This window comes from Penicillium psychrosexuale, assembly GCF_028828465.1.
Source record: "Penicillium psychrosexuale strain IBT 29551 chromosome Unknown utg000003l, whole genome shotgun sequence".
NCBI lineage: Eukaryota > Fungi > Ascomycota > Eurotiomycetes > Eurotiales > Aspergillaceae > Penicillium > Penicillium psychrosexuale.
The window spans coordinates 4,830,242-4,851,037 of record NW_026643188.1 but is presented as its reverse complement, the minus strand read 5'-3'; the positions used below and the strand labels follow the sequence as shown (position 1 = coordinate 4,851,037).

General features: G+C 51.4%; 6 protein-coding genes across 6 annotated transcripts; 1 reads left to right on the top strand and 5 right to left on the bottom strand.

Moving 5' to 3' along the window:
* Positions 1–482: 482 nt before the first annotated feature.
* Positions 483–3,159, bottom strand: N7518_005687 (uncharacterized protein; the record flags this gene model as incomplete). Its single annotated transcript, XM_057186614.1, has 3 exons — positions 483–1,794; positions 1,858–2,573; positions 2,683–3,159. 3 exons carry the CDS (start codon positions 3,157–3,159, stop codon positions 483–485), a joined length of 2,505 nt encoding a protein of 834 aa, XP_057043384.1.
* Positions 3,160–3,717: 558 nt separating this feature from the next.
* N7518_005686 (transcriptional regulator family TF) lies at positions 3,718–6,184 on the bottom strand (the record flags this gene model as incomplete). Its single annotated transcript, XM_057186613.1, has 6 exons — positions 3,718–4,387; positions 4,452–4,799; positions 4,853–5,029; positions 5,081–5,232; positions 5,306–5,923; positions 5,999–6,184. The coding sequence occupies 6 exons, from the start codon at positions 6,182–6,184 to the stop codon at positions 3,718–3,720; spliced, it is 2,151 nt and encodes a 716-aa protein (XP_057043383.1).
* An 846-nt stretch (positions 6,185–7,030) lies between these two features.
* Positions 7,031–8,922, bottom strand: ugp1 (UTP glucose-1-phosphate uridylyltransferase; the record flags this gene model as incomplete). Its single annotated transcript, XM_057186612.1, has 2 exons — positions 7,031–8,494; positions 8,830–8,922. 2 exons carry the CDS (start codon positions 8,920–8,922, stop codon positions 7,031–7,033), a joined length of 1,557 nt encoding a protein of 518 aa, XP_057043382.1.
* A 1,819-nt stretch (positions 8,923–10,741) lies between these two features.
* On the bottom strand, positions 10,742–15,475 carry N7518_005684 (uncharacterized protein; the record flags this gene model as incomplete). Its single annotated transcript, XM_057186611.1, has 4 exons — positions 10,742–12,351; positions 12,404–15,080; positions 15,137–15,199; positions 15,269–15,475. The coding sequence occupies 4 exons, from the start codon at positions 15,473–15,475 to the stop codon at positions 10,742–10,744; spliced, it is 4,557 nt and encodes a 1,518-aa protein (XP_057043381.1).
* A 1,854-nt stretch (positions 15,476–17,329) lies between these two features.
* sti1 (Hsp90 cochaperone STI1) lies at positions 17,330–19,220 on the bottom strand (the record flags this gene model as incomplete). Its single annotated transcript, XM_057186610.1, has 4 exons — positions 17,330–17,482; positions 17,545–18,830; positions 18,901–19,094; positions 19,156–19,220. 4 exons carry the CDS (start codon positions 19,218–19,220, stop codon positions 17,330–17,332), a joined length of 1,698 nt encoding a protein of 565 aa, XP_057043380.1.
* Positions 19,221–19,627: 407 nt separating this feature from the next.
* Positions 19,628–20,741, top strand: N7518_005682 (RPC34 RNA polymerase subunit family protein; the record flags this gene model as incomplete). The annotated part of the gene is made up of 2 exons (XM_057186609.1): positions 19,628–19,872; positions 19,934–20,741. The coding sequence occupies 2 exons, from the start codon at positions 19,628–19,630 to the stop codon at positions 20,739–20,741; spliced, it is 1,053 nt and encodes a 350-aa protein (XP_057043379.1).
* Positions 20,742–20,796: the final 55 nt, after the last annotated feature.

Here is a 20,796-nt window from a genome sequence, read left to right as displayed (position 1 = left end):
CACATCATCAAACTTATTCATTCAATGATTTATTAGTGATCTGGACGGCCTGCAGCCGCCCAGATGTCGTTGCAGAGCAAAACGACTAATTCTAAGTTCTAATGCTACGTAAAGTGTGACTGTAGAAGCTCTGGGGAAGATTGATGGTTCATTCTCTAGGGACCGAGCGGCCCACGTGACTGTATATTTACAGTCTAGCCAAATTAGACCTAATCTATATTTATTCTGCCGGTTGGATTATTCTGCCAAAGTTAGCCGACTACTTCTTCACCGCATTGGTTCTAATACCTGGTCACGTGACATGCACACTAGGTTATGATTTAATTGCTTCGCTTCGCTCTGCAATAAGGGAAATACTCATATTACAAACTATACTATAGGCAGACTAGCAATTTTAGACTACCCTAGGTGTAGACATTCGTTCATCAATCATATTCTCATCGGATATCCGGATATAAAAGTGAAATCACGCTCAAACTAAATTAGAGAACACCTCCGTCGAAATCAACCAACTCATCAAACGCCTCCATCCCACTCCCACTGTCGTGCTCATTGCTTCCACTACTATCTGCATTCCAATTCCCATGCCCACTTATCTCCTTCTCCTCCATCAACCCCTCAAAAGAACTCCCATCCGGCCACTCCGTCAAATCAATCCCCAAGCCAGGTGCAATCTTCTTAACAATCCCATCACAAAGCAGAAATGCCCGTCGCGCCGCCGGATCCACAGAAGCAGTCATATGAAGCCAAGCGAGGGCCTTCTTAGTCGCTGCAACAGCCGTAGTCAAATCCTTCTCCGGCAGCGGCGAGTAAGCCCCGGTCTGGGATATAGACGGCGTAGCAGGTGTCAGGAGCGGATCCGCATGGTCCGGGCTAGTGGGCGTATTTGGGTCAGAACAGCACGACAAACCCAGCAATATAGCCATAGTCGCCTGCATGAGGAAATGCAGGATGCTCCACCAGGGCGTGGTGCGGGCCAGCCATGCAATGTTCGGGTCTTCTGGGAAGATGGAGATCAGTGCGCAGGAAGCTTGCAGACAGTGTGTGGCCCTTTCGGACCGCACTTTTTTGCGCGCAGCGTGGTCGCCTGTTGGTGAGACGTGGCGGGGAGACTGGTAGATATGGCTTAGACATGGTCTGCAAAGGGTGATTCGGGCGGAGTAATAGTTCATTGCTAGACAGACGCGTTCGCGCACGAAGGGGGCGGAGAGGTCGTCTAGTTGGGGGTGCTTTAGGTGCCAGGGATCGGAGCTTGGGATAGTGAATTCGTAGAAGGGGGAAAGTTTTGAGAGCCAGCGGTCCATTTGTAGGCTGGATTTTTGGACATGGTATTCTAACTGGCTCGGGCCTTTGCGGAGGCCTTCGATACTGTAGACTTTGTTGATGAGGGCGTGGGTTATGAGGATTAGGTCGACAAGGAAGTTGAAGAAGAGGGATGGACAGGGTGGACAGGAGGTCACCCATGAGGGCGAGTGGTGTTGGCTGGGACTTTCGAAAATGGTGGAGCGGAGTTGGGCCTCGCGGAGGGCGGGATCTTGGAGGAGGCGTTTAGCATTAGGTTGATCGAATGTTTCTTCTTCGTAGGGAAGAGGTGCAGGGACGGAGCAGAGGCCTTCACCGACACAGGAGGCCCGGCCGTTCATTGATGCAAGAAGGTGCTCGAGGGAGTATATGGACCACCAGAGTCGGCCGCGAGTTTCTTTGGCGGCTTCTTTGGTGCGGTCGTCTGTTATGCGGAGGTTGATGCCGAGAGATATAGCTGAGTGGAGGGCCATGTTGGAGAATTTGGATGCTCTGGGGGAGATGAGGGAGTTAGTATGATGCAGAAGGAATGGAGGGTGAAGAGATTGAACCTACCGGTTGACCTGTCCCAGACAAAGCATGTAAACTGCTATGAGGAGCTCGAGTTGGATCTGCTGGAGGTCAGTGTGCTCGAATAGCACACTGCCCTGCAGACCTAGATGGCGCGCCCGAGTCAGGTATATCAGGTCTTCCTCGCTGGTGCTTTTGGGGTCATCTATGAGTCGACAGTAGCGACAACCAATAGCAAATATCATGTTGAGAATGGCCAGCCATTTCCGGTGTGGTGTGGATTCATTGTTGAAGAACTTCTGATACTGGGAGATGAAGGTCATCTTCCGAACTGCGCTAAATGTCGGATGAACGTTGGTCAGATAGGCATCGAAGTATCGGTCTGCCAATGCCAACGGGGGCAAAGCTAATGGGTCGCATGGTTCAACCAATGGAATGTCCAAATTGTCGAGATGATAATCCATCGTAGAAGTGGGAATCTGCCTTTCCAATGACTGCTGCTGCTGCATAAAGGCTGGATCACGATCACTTTGCGTGTGAGAATAATTCGCCACATGTTCCTGCGCACTCTTCATACCCACGCCGCTCTCCAGCTTGCGAATCCAATTGACCTCTGAATTCTTCCCAAAGAAGCCCGCAGCCCGGGTGTCCGCGTTCCGATCGAGGTCTTCGTCAACCTGGTCGATAGCATCGAGTGAGCCCATAGAGGTAGAGGAATCATCGAAGTCGAAACTGTTTCTAGGGGGTTTCTCACTTTTGGACTTAATTTGCCAAATGGCAAACGGTCAGAGTCGTGAACTCGAAACTCAAATCATAAGATCCGAGGCTTGGATGAGACCCGCAACTTCATCTGATATTGACTGGACATACCTTCAATGCTTTTTTGATTTTTCGAGCTGTGGGAGGGTCCACCTCGGCTTCGAGGTCTCTCAGAAGAGCTTCATATGTATCCACTCGCTTGGCCAAGGAGCCTAGTTGTTTCTGATCCCGCACTCGTTTGACTTCCTCGTAGTTGCAGCCGTTACTGTGATATGCACATTGTCCGCACGACGGGCGGATACCATCACATTTGATCTTGCGCTGGCGACAGGGCTGACAGGCCCGCGCTGCCCGTCGGCGCCCGTGTATAAAGGTGTCAGGACCCGCCAGTCTAGGAATGGCTACCTTTGGGGCAGTACTCCCGGATGCTGAGGGGGCTGGCATATGCTGTGAGAAGGCTTGTGCAGGGTATTGTGGCGAGAAGGGGATAGGCGTAGGATAGGGTTGTGGAAGTGCATATCCAGGTACTGATGACATCCAGTCGTAGTCCTCGAGAGTTGGGTCATTTTGATTCTCATGATTATCCATATCAGATTTATCAGATTTATCGAGATTATTGACACGAATATACGTTACTGAGGGTTGAAGAGGGAGGGTACAAGGTAAGAAAGGCGGAACAAAGCCACGGCAAAAACATTCCAGCACAAACAGGGAAACAACAATTGCTGATTTGTTTCCAATGTTTTAACTGTCAAAATATCTCAACTGGGATGAAGATGGACTAAAATGGACGAGCGTGGAGATGACATTCACTTGGCGGGTGGATGAACTGCCGATTTGACGTCAGACAACATCTCAACTTCAGCCAACCTCCAAGTCAACCAACTCCTACCTATGAACTCCTGGGGATCTGAGACTGTCCATAATTCGCTGTGGCGTGTCGGTAACTGTCACATTCCGTGGTGTTCCTCCTTGGTGTCAGCTTATACATTGCCCTGAACTTATCAACTTATCTGGACGATCTAGATCTATGGAGCAAATCCATACAACCGTGTCGCCACTCTGTGAAGGCAAATGTGCCTGGAGACATATGACTATGACCGAGATGACGAGGATGCCGAGGATAGTGCATCGTACGGTCTCCCATCAACATCCAACAGGTCGATACCTCTCAACCAGAACATCGTCCTTCCCAAGACTAAGACTCTCATATCGATCCAACATATCGGAAAGTCCAAGTCCAGGATAATCCTGCAATCCTTTACCATTCCCATCTCCAATCCCATGATACTTTTCCTTCTGATTTAACTTCTCAAGTCCATCAGCATACTCATCAAATCGATCACACCCCCTTTCCTTCGAAGCCTCATCAAACAAATCCTTCAACTCATCAGGCACAGAACTCTCCCGAATCCGATAGCCCTGCGCCTTTGCCCTGACCGATTGTCGGAAAATATGGAACAGATTCCTCCCCAGCGCAGATCGACTCGCAACAACCGAGAATGCACTCGAAAGAATGAGGAAATCCTCATCCAGCACATCAAACGAGTCTTGCTCGAGCATCGTAAACAGCGCCAGGTTGATTGCATACATCGCAAACTGGTGCGCGCGACTAACCCCGAACTCGCGTCTGTGGAGACGCGTTAGGGCAGCGATGCCGCGGGCCGCGCTCTGCGTTACTTCCCGCGCGTTATATTTTCTCTCAGGGCTATGGCGCGGCGTGCTTTCCGGTGTTTTGGGCTCGAAGGGTGTGGGCGGGACTTCATCTTCGGAGATGCAGCTGAAGAGATTTATGATGAGGGCGTGGTAGCGCATTCTGTGTGGGATGAGTATTTTTACTTTTCTTCCGGTACACAAAATAATGTGGGCATGCTACTCACTTCAGCAAGATAATATGCGGAGCCGGTCTATACCGCACATCAAAGTCCTCCGGGAGAAGATCGTGCCAGCGACGGATACGGTCGTACAGATCCTCACGGCTCTGGCGGTGGATAGGGCCGAGGCCAGTCTTGCTCCTGTGGTCTGCGAACATGTTGCGCGAGATATCGCGCGCAATCGTCGACAGGTTGCATGCTTCGTCGAAGTACTGACTGAAGAATGACAGGCGCGGGTCGCGGTGGGTTGGATATGGCTGCCAGAGGGCTTTGTCTTCGGGCTGGTTGATATCCAAACGGGCCATGTTGACATGGTCGATGAGACTTGGACGGAGGAAGGATGTGTGGACCATGCTGCAGGTGTGAGTTTGAGTTCGAAGGGTGAGGTGCTAGCGGTATTCACTTACGTGTCGACGTTGAACAGACCCCAAGCTGTGCGCTTGCACGAGATATCCATGTCCTGGGATAACTCAGCCGAAGCCATTCTAGGTCCTGTGCTGCCGACCAGGCCCAGTGCCTCGCCCATTTGGATAGCCTGGTGCAGCATGATATAGCCCAGATCGTCTTCGCGGGACATTGCATATCTATCTTTGTCAGAAAGGCCCTAGCCACTAGGACAAGATGTCTATACAAACCTCTCATACATCAACAACGTCCCCTGCAAACCTGGCAAACTAGGCTGCGAACTCTCTTCGCCTCTCAACCTCTCTGCCTCGGCAAGAAAACCACTCCCTTTTGAAGAGATATCGCCAGGAACAACATAAGCCTCGGAGAACTCAGAGAAGTACTAAACAAACCAATCAGCAACTGAACCAACACCAAACCTCAAACCGAAATAATGTGAGAAAGGAAATACCCACACAAGCATTACTGAGCACCGCATTAACCAAAAACGGGCTACAAAACTCCGACCCCAACACCCCCTTCGCCATATGCCTAACAAAAACCTCCTTGTCCAAAACTGCCGTAAACGGCCAATCCCACGCAAAATACAACGAAACAAGATGCGACACCAGATCCGCATCAGCAGTAACCCTCGTCCACGGCGCCGCAGGCACCTCACAAGGCGCTGAGTCACACAGGTAATGGATATCCATAACCTTCCTTCTGAAAGTGGGACCCGTACCCTCGACATTGAGAAGCTGGCGCATATCTTCCAGCTTCGCGACGGTTTCCTGCTTGTGCGCCGTGGATGTCGATGTATCAGTGGTTGATGTGATGGACGCGAGTGTTTCGTTTATGTAGGCGCGGATTTCATCGGCGGGGGCATTGTGGCGGATTATCGTTAGGAGATAGAGGGCATCTGCTTCGTTTGCTTCGCGGACGAGCTTGAAGAGGTCCGAGAGGAGGTCGCGGTGGTAGGAGAGCTCGTCTGCTGTGCGTTTTGCGGCTACGCGTCGGCGTTGGTCGAGGGATTCGTCGAAGATGCAGACTCTTTTGAAGGTCTGGCAGTTTGCGCAGGGGGATGTGCCGGAGCACTGGGTTGGGGTGTTAGTTGGTCGTTATATCCATATGTATAGATGTAGTGTAGAGTAGTGTATCATATATCTCACCTTCCTCTTCGACTTCTTACAAGCCAGACACGCAGTCGAAACTCTCTTCTTCCACGTACCAGAACCCTTACCTTCCTCGGTGGGTGGACTGCCATTTTCAAGATCATTTTCATGGTAGTTGTCGTGGTCATGTTCCTCCTCCGAAGGCGAGGGACCGGTTACAAGACGGCGGTGATGCCCACTCATACCGACATGAGCAGGTGGATTTCGGTGTGCTTTTCCTTTTGCGTTTGCGTTTCTTTTGAGCGAAATGTAGAATATAAGATGCAAATATATAAAAGATATTCGTCCAATATGTGAAGAAGCGTATGTAAAAAAGAAAGAATATATAAAAAGGCGTCAGATATACAGTCGAATATGTACTGTTGGCAATATACAAATAAACAATGTTGACACTGTACAAGATCAGGAATGCATATTGTTGCAAAGTATATTCCTGTTTCGAATGATTGTAGGACGATTTACTTGAGATTCTCCTCTGCTTTGATACGGTTTAGTAGGGCTTATTCTGCGGCGAATGACGTTGGGAGTATATCATGGGGAACTTTCCCCCGCCTATTATCATAGGTGTTCATTTGCCTGAAGGCAATGGCGATTTTGTATTTGAAATGTGTTGCTTGTATTTGAAGCTGGATTTCGTGATATCGAGGCTAAATGAGGTGTTGGAGTTCTACGCTTGGGGCTATATCGAGTTGATAGCGGAAGAAAGTACCGAGGCGTAGGCATACAACTACAACTACACTATCTACATACATGTAGGGATCCTTTGCAAATGAACAAACTTGTATTGGTGCATTGAGAATGGCCCGGAGCAACAGTCACAGTACTTGGGAATCAAAGTCAGGTCTAGACTAAAAACAACCCAATAGAAAAGAAAGAAAAAAGACGCTGGATTATTGTAATGTAATACAAGTACTTCCTTTGAATACTCCATGGAATCCATAGCCTCGGATGCACCAGTTAAAACAAGAAAAACCAAAGACTGCGACGGGTTTGCAAACCAGGCAGGACAGAAGAATCAAACGACAACATCTAGTGCTCGAGGATTCTCAGGCTACCCTGCACAACGCAGTTCTCAAGCACGGATCCAGGGGGAATGTCAATGGTGCTGCCCTCGGAGGCGACAATGATAACAGTTCCCTTGAGGGTGACGTTGCGGCCGAGGTTAACCGGTCCGGTAATAGTGAGGTGGTCCAGCTCGACGATACGAGGAATGCTGGTAATGCGCTTCTGGAAGTCGGAGACCTTCTTGAAGTCGGAACCGAGCTTGATGACGGGGACACCACCGAAGCGGTTGGGGTCCATGACCAACTGGCCGTGCTCGAGACGGTACAGGTCAGACTTGACGACCAGCAGATCGGAGCAGGTCTTGACGGGCAAGAAGCGGCGACGGGGCACGTTGACACCGTGGGCGTTGTGGAAGTGGCGGATGGCCGCACCGACGGCGGTCTCCAGCTGGTAGATAGCCTGATCGGCCTCACCCTTCTTATCGGCAGGAATAGATTTCTCGTTAGGGATGATCTCCATCTCCAACTCGTTCTCCTCAACGACACGCTTGATGGCCTGGACGTTCAGCCAGATGTTGTTGGTGTTGAAGTACTTGAACTTCTTGATGGACTTGAACTCGTTGACGTGCTCCTTGGGCACCTGAGCAATCTCGAGCAGGCGGACCTTTCCGTCGGAATCAATAATGGTACCACCCTTGACGTCAGCCTTGGTCTTGTCAGTCAACTCCATGATGTACTCGGCCTGGGAGTCAACCATGTGCTGCAAGATGCGGAGATCAACCACCGCACCGAGGTTGTCGGCGTTGGACAGGAAGATGTACTCGATACCACGCTCAATCAGCTTGTCGAGAGTGCCGGAGTTGTACAGGGACTCGAAAACGTCACCGTGTCCGGGAGGGTACCAATCCTGGAGGGGAGAGTCGAAGCTCTTGGGGGCGGGCAGGAGCGAGTCCTTGATGATGCGGGGGTAGCGCGACTGGTTGAAGGTGATGATGTCGACGTTGTGGCCCTCATACTTCTTGATAATGGACTGGGTATCCTGATCGGTGTTGAAGGAGTTCATGAGGACGAAGGGCACGTTGACGTTGAAGCTACGGTTAAGGTGCTCGATCTGGCGCACAGAGAGATCGAGGAAGGACATGCCCTCACGGACCTCAATGACGGACTTCGGACCAACGCAACCCATGGAGGTACCGAGACCACCGTTCAGCTTGACAACAGCCAGCTTGTTCAGGAACTCGACGGAGGCGTCCGCACCGAGGTCATCGTAGCCAACCACCTGGGAAGGCTGAGGAGGGGCGATCTTATCCCAGTTGACGGATGTTCCCTTGGCCTTGTCGTTAAGGAAACGGCGGAACAGGGCGAAAAAGTTGTCCATCTCGGCTTCGAAACGCTTCTTCTCCTTGGGGTCGGTGACGCTGTCGCCGAGGGCGTTCAGGGCATTGCGCATTTGCGAGGCGGCGACACTAGTCGAGGCATTCTCAAATGCCTGGTTGGAGGTTTCACGCGTCAGCTCTGGACCAAACGGGGGGGCCAAAGTAGCCATGATAAGGAAAGGGATAGATAGAGACAATTGAATGGGGCTTCTCAAAATACAAGCAATGGAGCAATGATAACAGTGTAGCGATGGATGAGAAAGGGAAGAAAAGAGGGGAAGAGGAGAAGAGGAAAGGAGCAAAAGAGGAAGATGTTGTGGCCTCGTCAAGACGCGTCCAGGAAAGCGCAGGAAAGCGCAACCCAAAAACGGCAGGAACAACCCAAAAAGGCAAGAACGAAGCTTCAAGACACAGAGATTCGAGGATTCACCGCCTGAAGAGAACTTACCATGTGCGACTGCGACTTGCCATGGTGCTTTCCACCAAAGCCCTCGCTTTCGACAGGGGCTCGAAGGTGAGTGGGAAGAGCCTTAGAGGCCATTATGAGTTATGGTTTATGAGATATGGGTATGGATTCGGAGGAAACTGGCTATATTAAAGGAAATCGACGGTCAGTGGTAGATTCAAGGAAGAAAAGGGCAACGTGGCTCCATTTAAAAAGCTCAGCTCAAGCTCGCTCAGAAAGGAGGGGGTTCGCCACTTTGTCGATCCATTGGATGTCAAGCTGTCGTCATTGGGCGGGTATGGAGGACAACTCACAGATCAATTCCTAAGGACAGAAATGAAGAGGGGGAGGAGAGAGGATGTCCAAAGGTTATAAACGAAAGAGAGAGGGAAGAAAAGGGAGATGGAGTGGGGGAGAGAGACCCCGTGATTTCTAGATTGTATTTGTTATTTGCACCGATTTGGGTATTTACGTCCACTTTATATGCCAACATCCATAAATAATCTGCGGATCGTCTCCTGCATTCTCTGTTCTTCCTACTGTTCCTACTGTGCCTCTTCCTCCAGCGTCTCTAGAGACTGTCATCCCCCATTCCTATTCTCTTATCTCGCTCAGTCCTCCTTACATCCCGATGTCGTCAGTTGCCAGCCACTGACATGCCCACGGGCTGGAGCTCGGGAACCAGCACCGACATGCACGTTACTATTAAGCCTACGCGTAGGAAGTGACAGTTAGACAGGATTGCCATCAGAACCACTCACCATCCACTATACCCCTAAGCCCGGAGTACACAAGTCCACTAACAATCCAGACCCCTTTTCCCTCCCCACCTTAGAGAAGAGCTAGTCCCTACAAATAGGAACAAGCCCCACCGAATACAAGCTCTCCTCCTTTTTTGTTTCAGTTTCAATTGTTTCGAACAAACCTCGGCCGATTCGCCTAATTATGTGCTATTCCAAGCAAGAATATAGATGCATAGTCGGGATGATGTTCACCTGACCTATATCAATATACAATATAGCTAAGTCTGTAGTACGAAGCACAGAATGCAGGTAGAATTTTCTCCTTGAATCCCTATTATCACAATCCCTACTACAGAGTACAGCAAATGTAGATTCAAATTCTTCTAGACTAGTACTAATTGCATCCCATATGTTGTAGTATTTCCTATATTGTATGTTGCAAACCAACTTCCAGTCAAAGTGGCAACTGCAAGTGGGACTGTAAATTATCGACTCCACAACGCCTCTTCTAAATAAATGAGGTTAATATACTCCGTATGGATCTAAAAATAAAATGCTGAATATCAGGCATCTTTATGTAGTATTCCCTATCCCTACCACTACCATCTATATCTACACTACACTACAACATAGTAGTACAACATACTACGGTATATGTACTCACTAAACACTCCAAGAGGCCTAAGCATCAAAGTGCAGATCATCCAGGCTGTGCAGACCAAATTTCGGGAAATTATACTCGGGTTGCAGAGAAGGCCCGAGACCAATCTTAGTTTAATATAAAGCCATGAGAATGCAATGGGCATACCACATGAAATACGAGTGTGTCCGTATCGGAAGCCCCTTTAAGATACCAACCTGAGACATCAGTCTCAGGTCTCAGACTCAGTCTTGTTCTCGGTCTTTTTGTGTGGCGCAAACTATTGATTCTCGACTATTTTTACTCGCTTATTTTATACTACGTGGTAGATGTCTCAAGGAGTCCCGGGGCCATCTCAACAATTGAATTCATATTGATAGGAGTGGGAAAAAAAACGAGAAGAAAAGGATATCACAACAAGCACAAACAAAACACAATTAGTAACATGCGGAAACAATTCATATTTTCATATACTCTTCACCATGAACAGGCAAAGGAATTCCAAAGCGGATAATAAGAGTAAAGGAGTGATTTAGACACCGCTAACAGCCCTCTTACTCAAGAAGCTGCGACGGGGCGTCTTTTTCGAATCAGGACTCCCTCCACCATCACTGGCATCGGGGGGACCGGTCGAGTGTGACGTAGTAGGTCTCAAGCCACCATCTGCAAGCGCAAAGCTGGAACGAATGGTAACGACACCGTCGCCAACGGTAATAACCTTATCCTGGCCGGCGACGGAACCCTGATCGTCAACGAAGAACGGCGCTTCGCCGAGGACATCGTCCGAGCCGAACGTGGCATGGTTGACGACACGGACCTGGTACTGGGCGTCGGCGGTGGTGTTGGGGACGCGGAATGAGTCGTCGTAGGTGACTGAGCCAGAGGGGTTCTTGTGAGCCTTCGTCTTGTGGACATCCTTGGCGCCCTTGGAACCCTGGAGACGGATGATGACGCGGAGATTGGAGTCGTTGGGGAAGTTAGCAGCGGAAACGACAGTGATGTTGGCGGTGCCCTTTTCACCGGAGCCACCCCCACCGAAGACGCTGAGGCGATCGCCGAACTGCGAGGCTGTGCTTCGGTTGCGGCTGTGTTCCTTCTGCGGGGTGGCGGGGGAAGAGGAGACTTCGGTGAGGGAGGCGGCTGGGGTCAACCGCTCGCCCCTGACGGTGTCAGGTTCCTCGATGCTGTTCATAATGGAGGCGGTGTCTTCGCCTTTCTCCTTGTGGATGCGCGACATCAGGCCGTGCTTTAGGAAGGAGGCGCCGCGGACGACGTTGCCACCGACGAAACCAACACCTTTAACGGGCGCGCCGACGATCTTTCCGGGGACGGCGAAGGTGCCGGAGAAGGTGGAGGAGCCTTGGCGGGCGCGGATCACGTAGGTAGGTTTGAAGAGCAGGCTCAGACGGATTGCGCCTGATTTGCCGTCGAGGGGCAGAGTCACTTCCTTCGCTTGGAAAGGCTCCAGGGATTCCAGGTCGATTGCCGTGGCACCAAGGAAGTCGGCCTTATCACCAAAGTCCCAGTCGTACACATCCACGTGGAAGTTTGCGCCGATGCGGGATTTTATGGGGGTTTCGAAGTACTCGTTCCAGGCCGGATGCAGGGTCTTCTTCTGGACTTTGGTCTTGAACACGGTCTCGTCGTCCAGGCGGAACTTGCAGAATGGGTCGCTGAATCCGTTGCGGTCGGCAGCGGGCAGCTCAGCGGCATCGTGGACGTCAACGCGCAGGGTGCCCATGTTGTTGATGCTCTCCGTTGGGTCGAGCTTCATTTCCGTCGGAATGTACCGGGCGCTGACAGTGACCTTGCTCACCTCGCCAGAGTTGGAGCGGAGGATAAGCTCGGTGGGCGTGTACAGCATGCGCATCAGTGTGGGCAGTGTGTCACCAGTCAGCTTGGCGACTGTGTGCTCCTCACTGGAGTCTTTGGGATTCTCCTTGTTGACGAGCCGCAACGTAATCTTGGAGAACTCGAGTTCGCGAACGAATGCCTCGCCGACGTCGGTGAACTGTGCAGTCGTTGTATGGATCTTGGATGAGACATATGAAGGGAACATGTAATCGTCCATCAAGACTTCCAACTGGACATGGGGAACGGCCAGCTTGCCCTCGAGGAACTTGAAGACAATGAAACCGGATTCTATGGTCAATTAGCTTTGTGCTATTCCCGTGAATATCGAAGCAAAACATACCATATTTCGGGAGATCCTCCGCAGAGACGAAAGTGCGGGGAATGGATTTAACCGACCGAACAGACGCGGTTTCAGACTGGCTACTTGTGAGTGGGCGGGATGTAGTGGTTTCAAGACTGGTGCGCCCGTTAGTAGCGGGCTCGCCATTGGTAGTTCCGTTAGTTACGGGTGCAGCGCCGTTAGACACAGCCTTTGAGGCCTTCGAGGCCTTCGAGTCAACGCTAGCAGACTTCGAGTGCAAAGCCTTCTTCGGGAATTCGGTGGAGTCCGGACCAGGAGTAGCAGGAAGCTCTGTGGATTCTTCTTCCTCCTCAGCTTCGTCCTCGGGGTTGACAACTGGCACAGACGGGAAGAAGGAGACATTGTAGACGATTTCTCCCTTGGGAGAGCCGCCGCTGATCTTGAGACCGCTGGTAATATCCTGCTTCTCGTCGTCGATCTCATATCCACCGCTCTCCGCCTCGCGAACAAAGTCGGATGCATTGAGTTCACACCAACCAAGAGTTCGGTCCTTGTTGATAGTCTCCTCGTCCATGACCTCCACGGTCACCTTCTCGCGGGGGCTGCGAATAGGCACGTAGACAACCTCGTCCCATTCGGGATTGAGGTTGTTGCGGAAGGTGACTGTGCGGCCACGAGTCACACCGGAAAGCAGCACACGAACGTAGGGGTCAGACTTGCCCATAGCTTCCAAGTTGCGCAGGTTAGTCGCACGCTTGAAGTGGAAGCGCATGACACCAATAGGGTCAATGTAGCCAGCGCTGCCAATGCCCCCCAGCTCGACGGGCTTCCAGTGTAGAGTCAACTTGACGCGTCCCTCCTTGGCACCGTGGAGATGGAACCATTGCTGGCCACGCTCCATCATCTTCAGCATGTCGTTCATCTTGATCTGGTAGCGGCCGATAATGGGATCCTGCATGATATCGCGGTCGTCTTTGAGGATAAGACCTAAACGAGCATTCTTTCGGTCTGTGACGAGGAACTCCTTGGAGGCATTCTGGAAGATGGGGTTGTTGGTACGCTTGAGCTTTTTCGTAATGTGAATCTCCTTTCCGTTGAGAAGCAGGACACCGTAAGGGTTCAGCTTTCCAACCAGACTCTTGCTTCCGTCAAGGTCCTTGGCCTGCTCCACGGTGAACTGAGCGATACCGGTGTTGATTTCGGGGGCGGGTTCATCCTCTCCAGCCTCGTTCTTTCGTCCCTCGAGAACGGGGAAGAAGCGGATATCGGCTTGAATAGCACCGCGGTGGCGGCCACTGGCTTGCACTTCCAGATAGATCCCCTCCTGAATAGGCTCCTGCTCGAGTTTGTCCAATGCGAAGCTAGCAACACCCATTTCCTTATCCTTGCGGTACTCGTTCCAGTCATACGCAGCAATAGACAAGGCATCAGAGAAGGAGGTAATGATCACGTAAATTGTCTCATTCCAACGGGGGCTGTCGGTATCATGGATGGTCTTTGTGCGGCCGAGCTCAGTACGGTTGTTCAAAGACACCACGGCGTACGGATCAGGAGTGCCAGAGAACTTATCCGGGTTCTTGAGCTGTTGAGCACCGTGCAGAGTAATGGCGACCACACCGATAGCCTGGTCGACAGGGTTTCCAGCAAGCATCTTAGCAATTTCAATCGGGAACACGTTCGGATCGTACATCATGGGCTGCAAGTTGGCGTGAATCTGGTCTTTAATAAATGACTCCAGACCGGGAATGAAGTTGATATCGAATCCAAGGTGATCACCACCGAGAGGCTTGCAGACGTAATCGATTTCGGGCTTGTCCAGGAAGCAGACGTCCACACGCTCGATGTGGGGGAATGGAATCTGAAGCTTGACCTTGACACGCATCAAGCCCGTGCAAGCCATGTCCTGAACAATCACGTCGAGGCCCTTGCTCACGACACCCTTGCCGACACGAACCTCCAACACGACCTTGGGGTTGATCTTGTCCTTTGTTTGGCGCGAAGTCAAATCCGTAATGTCATTCGGAGTAAAGCTGAATTTCCAGTCCATGATGACGGTATCCGGGTCAGTCTTGGGGTAGGTCTTGACGTGCTCCAGGCGAGGAGGCTTGGTACCGAGGATGAAGGTTTTGAGGCGCAAGCTATCTAAGAAGGCGGGAGTAGAAGTACTAAGGACCTGGTCGACGGTGTTGATAATAGTGTCACACAAAACGGGGGCATAGATAGGCCAGAACTTGACGAGGAAGCTGTTGATCCACTCGAGGCTCTCGGTGTCAGTCTCGAGGCGCTGCTTGGACATTTCACGGCTGATATCGTCACGGAAGTTCCGGCGCACTCGTCGAATGGAGGTACGGTAGTAGGTGCTGCATGCTGCCATGACCATAAGAACCCAGCCTATACCACCGCCTAGAACAGCGACAATCCATGAGGCCAGGCAGGCGAAGATGATAACCCCGCAATTATGATACCAGTCGCCAAAGAACTTATCAGGGATTCTCCCCTCCAAGAACGTCTCGTGATCCAGTAATGTGCCTTCCTCAGCCAAAGTCGCCGCGAGCTTCTCATCGACGAACTTTGGGGCCCAACCCGTTCTGTCGCGCGCCCATCGAAGATCCTCATCGACGGGCTTCTCACCCGCATCTTCTCGTGTGGCTTCCTCGGCCAAAATGGCGGTCGCGGATTCCGGTGGAGGGAGCTCATAGTCTGCTTTGCCGTCGGTCTAAGTAGGGTTAGGATGTAGATCGAAAGCGCATCGCGAAAACCAGTTATCCTCACCTTATCCGTCAGGACAGCAACGCCGGTGGCTTGATGGGGATGGTGAAAATTAGGCGGCAATCGCTAGACGAAAGACCAGCAGTTAGCATGGTGATTGCGCCGAACACAACTCGGACTTGATGCGACACATACCGCCTTAGCAGCATTGGCCTTGTCTTCCGGCGTGGCATCGGGGTCGAATTGGTATGCAGCCGAGCCGGCATTTTGGGCTTCGTCGACCGCCATTTTCTCAATGACATCCGGGTTAACCTGTGATTCCGGGTCCTTTTGCAATTCCTGGGCGGCCTCGATGGTACCCTCCATCCTCATATCCGTCTTAGCCGCGTCGGCGGACGCCATATCGCCGGTTGGTGCTGTGTTCTGGTCGGGAGGAATTGGGAGAGCCGGGGATATTCTAGAGGGTGGTCAGATTGGATTCAGAGGAACCTGGGGTGAGGGGAAGAATGCTGACTGCTGACTTGCGCAGGTCTACCAATTAACGTACCGGGATTGCGTGAGGTCGTAGTCGAAGAGGTGGCCTGGTATGCTATTGTATACCAGGGTACAGAGTTATCGAGAGAGAGAGAGAAAGAGAAAAACAAGAGAACCTTGGAAGAGGAGAGGAGTGGGACCAAGGGCACAGCTCAAGTTGCCCAGCCGCTTGCGTCAAGGGGAACTGTGGCTGGAATTCTTTACGATACGCCAATGGATATTACTATTAAATACCTTATGTATCTTTAGGTAAATTATTAATTCCGAGAATTGAAAGCCCAATAAAAAGAAAGAAAAGAGAACGAAAAGGGGAGATCGGAGATCGCGAACACCGAGGTCGATCGAAGATCAGTGACGTACGTCGGAGCTGGGTCAGATTCCTCACTTTAGCATATAGAGAGCAGATACAACACATATGAGTCTAGGGAGTATGAGTCTATGAGGTGATTCTACAAGACTATATCCGTACCGGTTCAATTGTCTAGTACAATCAAAATCTGTCAATTGAGGAGGTCAGGGGAATGACAGGCTAAACTCCGAGCTTTCAGCACAGCCACAGAGGGTCAATAGAGGGTCAGCAATACTCCGTAGAGGGTCAGTTGAGGGTCAATGGAGGGGATAAATTCCGATTTCCATGGATTCTAGGGCACTCCGGACATCTCCTGGGTTCAATGCCCCTTTTTTATTTGCGGATCTAGTACTTTGTACTTTGTAGGCTATCGATCTAGCCCTACCTTACCTTTCTAGGCAACGAGATATGCAGCCCGTACGGAGTACAATATAGGGGCATCTTATACTAACTAGTATATGTATATGGTATGTCGTCATTGTCTACGTACCTCACCTAGAACAATCTCAGCTCTTAAGGTACACGTGGCATGCATCCAGAGAATGTAATGAAAAACTTGGTCACATCGCACGCTATCGACCTCGCATCGTGCCCTAATCCCGATTAGGTAGATCGGCCAAGTCTACTCTGTGTATCCACCAAAGGTGTTCTTTGGATATGGAGAATGGGTATTCTTTACCGAGGAACCTCGATGGAGTACGTACATTGTACGATTATACAACCTAAATACTTAGTGATAGACAAGCCAAGTGCTGCATGCCGAATTGATCTATCATATCACATCTAGACTTGCATTTGGTCCTGAGGGGCTATTTCCACTCCCAGCCGTGTGTATCGGGTATATTCTGTGTCTGTGCAACAATATATAACACAAACGAAGAGATTGAATCCTTCAATGGTCATGTTATGATTGGTAGATAAAGTAGTTCGGTTAGATCTTGTCGTTCTCTTATTGGGAACCCCCACTCGCCCACTTGTGTGGCGCTTTTTTGCCTTTTTTGTCTTTTTTTTTTTTTTTTCGGCTTGAGAATTGCCAGATGAAGACCACGGGCCCGAGCTGAGGCCGAGGTTTTATAAGAATTGTATATTAATGTCGGGGCTGGTGTCTGTATGTTGGGGCTGGTGCCTGCTGCTAGATATTGTGGCTGATATATATCATGCAGACTGAGAGGATACATGTTTCCCGAGGACTCGTTCATACAACCTTGTATTTGCAGTAATTACAGGAAGCATCACTACTGGCTGGCTACTACTCCAGAAGATCAAATGCATATAAGCAGAATGGAATTTTAGAAACTAAGAAATATGCTGGCAAAAATATATCGTGTCAATTCGTATTCAAATCCCTCGAATGCTCTACACCCTTATAGCATTTACCGCCCCATACGGATAACGCCAGCAGCCATCAGCTTCTGGATCTTCATCCGTACCTGCGAGTTCTTCATGTGCTCCTGCAGGGCAGCGGGGTCGCTCTTAGCCTGCTGGAGAATGCTCTGCATAACGGGGTCCTGGAGGACGGCCATGATCTGGAGAAAATGTTAGTAAACTTCATGCTGAATAATCCGGTGCAGGAGATATTAGATCTTACGTCGGGGTCATTTTGGATACGAGCCATGGTCTGCTCCTCGGTCTCACCAGCGCGAGCGCTGAACTGGGCGTCCAGGCACTTCTGCTGCTGCTGCTCGATCTCGCGAGCATGCTTGCCGTCGTCGTGGTCGGCGGCCTCGGTGAATGTGTCCAGGGCACGGTTGTATTCCTTCATGGCGATAAGGGCAGCGCCCTTGCGCATGTACGCGCGGATGAATTTGGCATCGCGCTTAATGGCCTCGTCGCAGTCCTGCACGGCACCGGGGAATGCCATGAGCTTGATGAGGGCTGCGGCACGGTTAGAGTAACCGCGGGGGTCGTCGGGAGCACGCTTGGTCATCTCGGTGAAAGCGTCAACGGCACCGGGCCAGTCGCCTTCCTGGAACTTCTGCTGGCCAAGCTCGCGAGCCTTCTCGGCCTCGGCAGGGTCAACGTAAGCGTTCCTCTCGGTCGTGATCTTGGTCTTCTCGGCGTTACGGAGCTTGGTCAGGGTATCAGGGGTGCGGTGCTCCATGAGCGACTTGTTGTAGAATTCGATGGCCTGCGCGAGGTCGCCCAGCTTCTCGTGTGCAGAACCAATTCGGGTATAGGCCTTGGCCATCAGCGTGAAGTCGGCACGCAAGTCGCGGCCCTCTTCGGTAGCCTTTTGGCAGATCTCGATTGCGCCTTGGTAATCGGCCTTCTCGAACTTGGCAGCACCAATGTTGTTCAGGTAGGTGATATCCTTGAACAAGTCCCAAGCCTTGGTATAGTGCTCAATGGCCTCATCGAACTGCTTCTTCTTGTAGAAATCGTTACCAATCTTCTTCTCAGCATCAGCAGCCTCCTTGGCCTGCTTCTTGGCGATTGCCTCCTCGTCTACTGGCTCAGGCTCCGGGGTGGGCTCCTTCTTGGGCTGCGAGGTGCTGGGTTTAGCAGAAGGAATAGGAGGCTCCGCTCCCTCGCCACCGAAGTTCATATCAATACCGAGAAGCACACTCATAACCTGAAGGAAGCGCGGGTCGCGGATTTCCTCTCCGACACTGTTAGGGTTCTGTTGTATCTTCTGCAGCTTAGCCATGAACTCGGCATCTCCCAGCAGGGCGGCGGTCTTGGGGTTGTTGGCCAACTTCTGGAACAGAGCCGGGTCGTTGAACATTCCACCGAGACCTCCTGTTGGGTCTCCACTGACACCATCTGCGGTAGCCTCCGCATTGATGGCGCGCTGGGTCGCCTCCATACCGGACTTGGCCTGTGCGTTGCCGGGCTCGATCTTCAGGGCCTCGTCATAGGCATCATGCGCAGCCACTGCCATCAGTTAGCACCTTGTCACAATGCCAATTATCCCACCAATTCGGGCATAACTAGAATAACGTACACAGATCTCCGAGGCCGCGGTACGCAGCACCCTTGCGGGCATGGCCCTTGGACCAATCGGGCTTGATCTCGATCGCCTTCTCGGCATCTTCGAGGGCTTTTTGATATTCGTGCTGGGCGGAGTAGACGGCAGAGCGGTTGGAGTAGAGGATGTGGTTTTCGGGTTCGATAGCAAGGGCCTCAGAGAATTTCTCACTGGTTTTTATCAGTTTCTGCTTTGACGAAGTCACAGTGTTAAAGGTGGGGTAGCGCGTACATAGCAGTAGGATAGTCCTTAGCAGAAAAGGCCTTGTTGCCTTCTGCCTTCAAAGCGTCAGCCATTTTGTAGTGATATGCTAAATTGCTCAGAAAAGGGAGAAATGCAGATCAAAAATAAGATCACAAGGAACTGAAAGTGCTGAGGTCATGAGCTCAACGGCCGGAGCTTCTCGAAATTTCCGTTGCTATCTACTGCCTCAGGCATATATTCTTTAAGCCTCAGGCACACACGCTGACACTTGAAGCTTCACGGGGCTAAACCCTTTTGGGTCAAAGTCGGTCCCCGCCGAGAAAAAGTCGCCAAAAAAACACCATTTGTGATTCTTTTGTGACTCAAATTTGCCGACATCGACGCACCATGGTCCTCTAACTTACTCCCTGGCTCTAGCACCCTTCCTTGAACATGAAAACCCACGAGCCTCTTCGAATGAACCTTGATTTTGCCTGATATCTCCGTCGCATCTCCAACAATGGCCTCCGCGGGGTCCCAAGTGGCCGAGCTTGCCTCAAAGCTCTACGATGCATGCGTGAATGAGTTTGACCCCGATCACTTGTTCTATCAGAACGACTTCCTCAATCTCAAAGTGATCCCAAAGAACGACGTCGCGCTACTGCTAGAATGCACCCAGAGCCTCGTCAATCAAAATCTGTTTCGCCTCCTCCAAAAAGATGGAAAGCTCACATGGAAGCTCATTGACCGCGAGGATGCCGAGAAGTAGGAATTGCAGACATATCTCAGTCGATAAAGCAGATAACTAACCCCTCCTCCTTTCCAGGCTCCGCAACCTTACCCCGGACGAGGCCATGGTCTACAATGTCATCCACTCCACAGAACGAACAGGCATCTGGGTGCGGCACATTGGAAACCGCACGAACCTGCACAAGTCGATCCTCGATCGATGCCTGAAATCCCTCGAAGGAAAAAACTACATCAAATCTCTCCACAATGTGAAATACCCCAGCCGCAAGATGTACATGTTGGCCGGGCTTGCTCCAAGTGAAGAAGTAACCGGAGGAGCCTGGTTCACGGACGGTGTACTGGATGCCAACTTCATCAACAGCGTCGCAGGGTACATCGAGTACACCGTGAGCCGGAAAAGCTGGTACGAAGTCCCCGCCTCAGACCGCAAGAAGCGCATCAAAACCGCCTCGGGCAAGGTGGACGTCAAGACCGATGAGAAAACCTACCTCCCCTACCCCCATGGCTACGCGGGATACCCGACCGTGGCGCAGATCGCCTCGGCAGTCAACGAGAGCGGCATCACTCCTGTCCGCCTGGGCGAAGAGAGCGTTGTGCAACTCCTCGAAATGCTCTGTTACGACAACAAGCTCGTCGCATTAGGCAACGGCGAGTGGTATAGATCTCTCAAAAGCCCCGACGCCGTAAAAGCGAACCAGTCCCGCAAGCCACCCATCGAGGGCGACGATCTCTCCGTTGCAAACAAGCACCTCGTGAAGAACGGCATGACAGAAGCCCCTTGCGGCCAGTGCCCAGTGTTCCGGTTGTGCGCGCCAGGCGGCGCGGTAAGCCCCGAGACCTGCGAGTACTTCGACCCGTGGCTGAACAATGGGCTTGGGTTTTGAGTGGACTGGTGAGCAATGGCTTTTCCACGAATATCTAATTTCTGACTTTCGGCGC